General features: G+C 41.6%; 1 protein-coding gene across 1 annotated transcript; it reads right to left on the reverse strand.

The window, feature by feature from the left end:
- Positions 1-1,382: 1,382 nt before the first annotated feature.
- On the reverse strand, positions 1,383-6,611 carry RNF7 (ring finger protein 7). The gene is made up of 3 exons (XM_067301874.1): positions 6,395-6,611; positions 3,512-3,559; positions 1,383-2,393 (listed from the first exon to the last, which is right to left on the reverse strand). Exons 1-3 carry the CDS (start codon positions 6,570-6,572, stop codon positions 2,275-2,277), a joined length of 345 nt encoding a protein of 114 aa, XP_067157975.1. The 5' UTR covers positions 6,573-6,611; the 3' UTR covers positions 1,383-2,274.
- Between the last annotated feature and the right edge of the window lie 1,132 nt (positions 6,612-7,743).

Genomic DNA, 7,743 nt, shown 5'->3' on the forward strand with positions numbered 1-7,743 from the left:
CACGGCCCTGGACAGCCTAATCTAAGGCTGTGCTTTCAGCAAAGGTTGAACTGGATGGTCTCCTGGGGTCCCTTCCAAGCTAGGTTTTTCTATAATTCTAGTCTATTTCGAAGATTTAACTCTTTCAAAGTGAACTGAGTGTACTTGGTTTCTATCCCATGAAAATTTCTTCAAATTTGACACAGGTAGAAGAAAGAAGGCACGCCAGCTGCTTCAATTTCAGCATCTAGCTTCCCTAACATTTCATTTGCATTATGGCCTGTAATAGGTGGCATTTAGGAAGACTTCTCTGCAATCATAATTTTCGGCTGTTAACAGTCATGCATGTGACATATGTGAACTGAAAGCAGAGTGAAAATTACTTTGGTACTCTCCATGAACCCAAGCAAAATGAACAAAGAAATCCTCTGATGTGACTAGATGCAATAAAAGAGGTCAGAGGATAGAACCAGGGACCAAATTTTGGCAGAGAAAATAGGTGCTAAATATAGTTTAACTTCTACGGCTAAAAATTACTTCCACATCTAACACGATTTTCTTTTCTCATCATCTTAGGAAAGAATCCTCTTACACAAACAGAAAAAGCGAAGATGAAACAGGCCACAGCAACCTAAAAGCTACAGGCACTTCATTATTATTAACCTTTCTTGTATTTGGTTTAATTTTTCAGAAAGACATCATCTGGGATATTAACAACTGATGTGATACACTGCAACAGTGGCACAATAGAGAATTTTTGTGATTTCTCTTAGCGTACAATGAGACCTGCTACACAAGCAAGATTTAAAACATTCAAAACTTTTTAAAAGCAAGAAAGTAAGTAGTAAACAAAAACACATTAAACTCCCCATGTACACTTGATGAAACAATCCAAGATTTCCATTGGAATTATTTTATACAATGAAGTTACACCTCTTAAATACCCTTAAAATAAACAGAACTAGCTAAAAATACCTCTATTGAGAAATGTAGAAACCTTAAACATTTAAGTTGATCATCCTGTAGTAAACAATGATATGCATATAATTATTGTTTCAAATCTGCCCAGGTTTATTAACCATTTTATTAAGTCTGAATTCATTTCAGACTTAAAGTAGTAATTCAAACTATTACTTATAAAAATACCCACAGCATATGTTCAGATTAATAAAAAATCCCTCAGCATATGTTCAGACTAATAGTAATTACTCTGGATATTTAGGGAAAAGATAAACAGAAAGCCAGAGGCAAGCAGTTAAATATATGTAATAAAAAACACAGGACTGATCACAGAAAAAAGATATTTTGAGGATTTCCACAACAATGAAACAATGCCTTCTCCTACTCCCCCAAACAAGCACTGTATCAGATAAAATGATGATAAAGAAATTTCCGTAACAGACTTTTGATGAAGTAACAATTTATTATAACATATTTTTGCTAGATTTAATAAGTACCTGCTTTCCTTGAGATATCTAAATTATCAGTTTTGCTTGCTTTCTAGATTAGCCAACTGACCATCGAAATTGTTTACACCACTAGTTAACCGATATCAAAGATGTGTCATTGTACTAGAAGTCTCTGGATTAAAAAAGCATGTTTCTATGACCTTTAACAGAAATATAAATAAAAAAATTATTAATATGGTTAAATTTTAATACTATGGTTGTAAAAATCATGTATAGAATATTATACAGCAACAGATTTTGAGATACAGCAAAACAAAGTTTTCTGAAGTCATAAAGAAACCTAAATGAGAAATTTATACTACAGTCTGATGCAAAAAGCAAATAATAAATGCTTCACACACTATTCATTTTAGATTAAAAAAAAAAATATTTTCTAACAAACCTCACTGACTGTGGTTCTGTAGGCAATATCATTTAGACAACAGTTTCTTTTTTCTGATGATGAGCTATACAGTATATCAGACTTTCAAACAAGGCATCCCTTTCGAATTAATTCATTTCTCTAACCAAAAACATTAGACTGTATTTGGGGTATAATCTGCACAAATACATTTCTGTGTTCTGATACAGATGCAGTTAAAACTCAAATTGTAATAGACACATTTGTTAATGTGGTGTCTCTTTTCAGTTGTGGAAAGATCTGCAATAAGACTGCCCACTGCCTCCTAATACAGCAAAGAGCACCACAACAAAACCACTCAATTATTATAGCAGATAAACCAAATAAACTGTGCCATGACTGGCCTGTTCCATTCTTTTGTATGAGCATATGGCATAAGACATACACTATTTCAACAAGTTCAACAGAAAAAAACTTTCAGTGTTTTTATTTGCCTATTCTCTGGACTACCCAGTCCTGCTGGCAGAGGGGACAGCGATTATTCTGTTTCACCCACAAGGACATGCAGCAATTGTGGAAGGAGTGATTGCATTCTCCCCAGACCACTGAAAGAAATGAAAAAATGTTCCAGTTAAAGTCTTAAACAGATGTCTAATCAACATTTACTGCAAGGTCCAAACTATCATTCTCAGATGTTTATAGCTATTGCAAGCTTATACGATATTTAGAGGGAAAATGTATCATCAGTGCTTTATCCACTGAGACTGGATTATTACTATCATTCTTATGACACTTCTCAGCTTGCTCTCACCAGTCTTTGCATTTATTTCTAAATGAAAAGAAATACATATATTCTCATCTTCTTGTACTGTTCTGTGATTTGTATAAACACATTTATCTTTCTGACCAGGAACAAGTGCAACTATCTGGCTAAGTTCTGTTCACTTTAATTGCCCCAGTAACAAAATACAGCCAATGCAGTACTTGTGAAAGAGCGTATTACCAAATTCTTATCTGAAATTTAGTGTTTAAACTTAAATGTATGATAAGAAGGCACATTTGACATAGTATATAGCCTCAAAATGGGATCTCAGAGCAGAAGTTGTTCACAGGATACAGTTACTTCAACATACCAAAAGGGTCATCTATTTTCCATCTACTCTTGAACAGTATTAGCCACTTTGCTTTTTTCCCCTGTTAGTTAACAACAATGGAACATAAGGGTGTCAATCAAAGGAGTGTTGTAAATTGTTTTGTTTTTTATTTCTCTCCAATTATCTTAAATAGGACACTTATCAAGCCAACCACAGGTTCTGGAACAGGTAATTCCTGTTCTGGACATCAAAAATAACAATGGGTTGAGACAATATACCTTAATACAGAAAGAAGAGGGGTGTGGAGAGGTTTACCACTGGGTTTAAAAGTTGACTTAAAGTTGTGAAGCAAAGGTTATGAGAAAATAGCATACATGCTAACAGATGAGTTGCAAATTTGAAGGTGTTTTGTTCTACATCACATCTGAAGTGAACACTATTGTTATTAGCGCTCAAAAATAAACGATAAAGCCAAAGCATTACTAATGCAAAATGACGACAGACTGCAGAATTAAAATCCAGTTTATTTTTGAGCTTTAATAAAACTAGTATTCCCTTCAAACTTTAAAATGCACCCTATTGAGAAAAAAGCTTCAGTTGAAAGACAAGCAAATGAAATCACTACATACCAACACAATCTTCTTGTTTGTTTTCAGCTTGACATCTAAGACAGGCATCTGAAAGTAAACAAGAACAAAACTCAATTTGATGCTCAGGATACTGTCTTAAGAATAGTTTGTCAGAAAAAAATATAAACTCCAGAACCAATTTACATAGGTAGAAATCTTACATTTTGCTGTCTGATTCAGCCCTTTAACATTAAAGTATCCTCCCCCCCTAAATTTAAAACAGGGCACATGACACAATGAAATATGCATCTGCAAGAGATCAAAAGGACTACAAACTGTTCAAAAAGTTTTATTTTCCATTGCTTCACTATTTTCATAACTTCTGCTGAAAAAAGCCTTCATTTTGCAGATATGACAACCGGATTTGTGCCAAGGCACTCAGGCATATTAAGACCAGAGCAAAGGCACAGCCAAACCCTAATTACAGGGCTTTGTTTTTCAGATGTCAGCATCTCCTTTTAAGGAAATCATTCAAATATGATTTCTTTTAACCTCTACATCTCTCACATCCCCACCTACTACTACCATCTTTTTTATATGGTTGTTTTCCTTAAAGAATACCTGCATGTAATTTTCACAATACTGACAGAGGCATGCAAACTAATTTTACACACTGATCAGTCTAGTAATATAAATGAAGAGATAAATGGGGAAAATATCTAACTAAAAATATTTATCTTCTTTGTACACTCCAGTCTCTGTGGCTACAGGTCTGGATGACAGATTCAGGATTATAGATATAGTAGTGACAACTTCCAGGCTCTGTGCAGGCCACACAAATACAGAGGAAGCATGCCTTCGTTTCTCCTTTGCTCCAACATGGACTGGCAGAGACGTATGTGCACAGACCATGCACAACACAAAGCGTTCAACTATTAGGGCAGCATACAGTGCAAACGCATCTTCATCTCTTCCAAAGAAGAGGCAATCGTTTAGACAAAAGCATCCCATGGGTAGATTTGGCCTGCAGGTCACCAGTTGGAACATATTTTTCTAGAAGACAGAGAAGTAACATGATACAGGACTTTCAGTTTGACTATTTCTGCTTTCTCTACCAGATACTGCAGGGTGCTTCTATTTCGGATTGACCTGCCCAGATAGTCCTCATTTTTCAGGTAATGCAGAAGGAAGAGCATCGAAACTTTTAAGTAGCTGTCCTTTCCTCATTAAAATGAAAGAAAGGTAGTAAGTAAAGTTTCCTCTTGTCTATTATTATATTTCCATAGCACCTAGGGGCCAAACTGCAGCAGAGATTCAACCAAACTGCTTCAATTTACAATTTACAGTATGGCACATCAAAACAAACTGATCTGGAGTTGCATCAATACGCTGGGTAGAAAGCTGTGGTGGGCTAGCAGCTGCTGTAAAAGCAGCTTACCTATCCCAGGTCTAGATTTAGAGTTTCAGCTAGAAAAGCAACACAGACAGCTGAGGACACAAATCACTACGCCTATACCAATGCCAGCTGCCCCCATTCCTGCATCATAACCCTAAGGGTGAGAGTCCATGAAAGGCTGAACAAATTAAGTCAGTACTGCTGCAATCCTTCCCTTTCCAGGCGACACCTCTGCATTGCTGCTTCTTTCCCTTGTGCTTCTGTTATCCTTGAAGCCCAAGTTGGTTCAAGGAATTAAATCAGTAAAGAAAATTAAGCCAGCTCACACCTCCCTCCCTGCAAAAACAAGCAAACCCACCTCAAACACGTGGAGCCAGCCCACATCCTGCACAGCCTCCAACCAAAGGCTACTGCAGATGCAGCGGCTCTACAGGAGCCAGACCATGTCTGGTAGGGGTCAGCATTAAATTGCTGAAGTCGGTAATAATGAAGTTTCCCATTCAAAAAATCTGGTTTGCTCTATATTTAAAAAATGACTATCAGATTTCTCTGCTAATTTCACATGAAAAATACTCCCTTGGCCTAATTATGAAAAATTATAAATAAACAATTTTTAAACTCTTCTTAAAACATCTGGATGACTTTTGGTTTGAAAGCTTTTTATAGTCCCCTGTAACAGGAATGATTGTTTTTGTAACAGTCACGAGTAATCAACCGAAGCCGCCTCTCCAATAGTTCTGTTTTCTCATAAATCGTAGCACAATAACAACAGCTAGAACAGGGAAATTCATTCTTAAAATTATGGTTTACTTTTAGCAGACGAAGCCAATTTCATAGCTCTGGCCCGGTCTCTGTTCGCCATCTGAAAGCAGGCACGAAACATCTCCAAAACACGCTTACACGAAGGGCTGCTCTCGCCCTAGGGCTGGTCTCCCACGGCCTCAGCCCCGGCTGCTCTCGCTCTGGCACACGCGCGCGCTCCTCCCGCTCCAGCCGCGCTCGCGGTGCGAACACGCGCGAGCGGCGGCTGCGGCGTCACCGCTGCGGCGTTTCCGCTGCGCCCCGGGCCGCCGGGCCGCCTGAGGCCTGGGCCGCCGAGGGGCGATCACTCGGCACGGAGGCGAAAAGGGATGCAGATACGCAGCAGAGGAGGAATCTGTGGCATTTCCAAAGTGAATGAAAAGATGTCAGAAAACACTAGCGCTTGGGTAAACGCGTGATTAGGCCCTGAAAGACGAGCGTACGCGCCGCCCCTACGCTAGCGCTCTCGGCACCGCGGGTCTCCGCGCGCCGGCGCTGCCGCCGCCCGCCGCCGGGCGAGCAGCCGCCCGCGGGCCCTCCGCCACGGCCTCCTGCGCGGAGGGGCCTCGCCGGGCGGCCGCCCCCGCCGGCACCCGGGGCTCCCGCCGCCAGGGGAAGCGGCGCGGCGGGCGGGCGGGGCGGGGCGGGGCGGGCGCCGCCTCCCCCCCCCCCCCCCCCCCAGCGGCGCGGCGGCCATGACGGCGGTGCCGGGCCGGGCCGGGCCGGGCCTGCGGGCTGGCGCTTACCCATGACCTGCACGCGGCAAATGGCGCAGGTGTCGCACTCCACGTCCCAGCTCCACATGGCCACCGCGTTCCACTTCTTCAGCGAGAACATCTTGTCGGCGGCGCCCGCCCTGGCGCCCGAGGAGCCCGCGTGCGAGTGGGGGGCCCCGGCCTCGTCCCCGTCCTCCACATCGGCCATGGCGGAGGGGCGGCACCTCGCGGCGGCGGCGGAGCGGGGCCGCAGCGCCGCCCCGCGGCCGGGACCGGGGCCGGGGCGGGATTAACGTGAGGGGGTGCGCGGGGGGGGGGGGGGCGCGCGGGCGGCGCTCTCAGCGCTGCGGCGGGTGCGGGGCCCGGCCGCTCCTGTGCGATCCTTCTCGGAGAAAGCCGCGAGCTACACAGCGGCTCCCTAAATACATGCATAAACAAACGAACAGGGTGGGACACTCTGAACTTGCTAATTTGACAGCTTGAATTTCCAGGGAAGGGGGAAAAAAAAAAGATTCAGCAGAAAGCAACTGATAAGAGTTGTGAAGCACTAGAACTAAAAACCTAAAAGCGAATTTTAAAACGGCTGCTTACATTTAAAAAGAATAGCATAATCATTTCTCTGTGCATTCACAGATACATGTGTATATAAAGCTATTTACGTACCCAACTCTATGAGTCTTCAAAACCAGTTTTCAGAGTGTGGATAAGAACAAAGCAAGTAATACATATAGTTATTTAAAAAAATAATAGGAATTTGGATTCCTTTCCTAACCTTAATCCAAATAAAAGTATACAAAACTCATTTTTCCAAAAAAGTGCCCCATCTCCTTAAGCCTATTTTGAAGTTTAAGGTAAATTTGTTAATGCCAAAATGCACGCACAAACTGGATTTAAAAGATATACTGTTACATGTAAAGTAAGGACAAACAAATTATTGGAGGTAATTTAAGTTTCCAGAACGCAAGTTAGAAAGAGCGTACCTTCCTTTTCCTCTTCTCAAGAGTTTGCAGGAGGCCAGCTGCACAAAGACCTCCTAGCATTGCCACTCAGGTCATTCTGCTAACTTCAGAGTACTTGATCAGGCTGCATTTAAGGACCACAAAACTTACAATCTGCTTAAATTATATACAATGCCATGGAGTTACACTAAAATAATGTGCTATATTAATAGTATGCATTTAAAGTAAATTATGCTTTAAATTGCCAGATGGAAAAAGATTTTAAGGACAAAATCTTTGGCAGCACAAATGAGACAGTTGCAACAGGGGCACAAGAGCGTCTCTCTTATCCCCAAGAAAGAGTGCAAGCCTCTGCCATGCAGCAGATATAAAGGCAGTATAACAGGACTGAAATGAAATTCTTCCTACTTCCATTCTCTC

This window comes from Apteryx mantelli, chromosome 9 (assembly GCF_036417845.1).
Source record: "Apteryx mantelli isolate bAptMan1 chromosome 9, bAptMan1.hap1, whole genome shotgun sequence".
Taxonomy (NCBI): Eukaryota; Metazoa; Chordata; class Aves; order Apterygiformes; family Apterygidae; genus Apteryx; species Apteryx mantelli.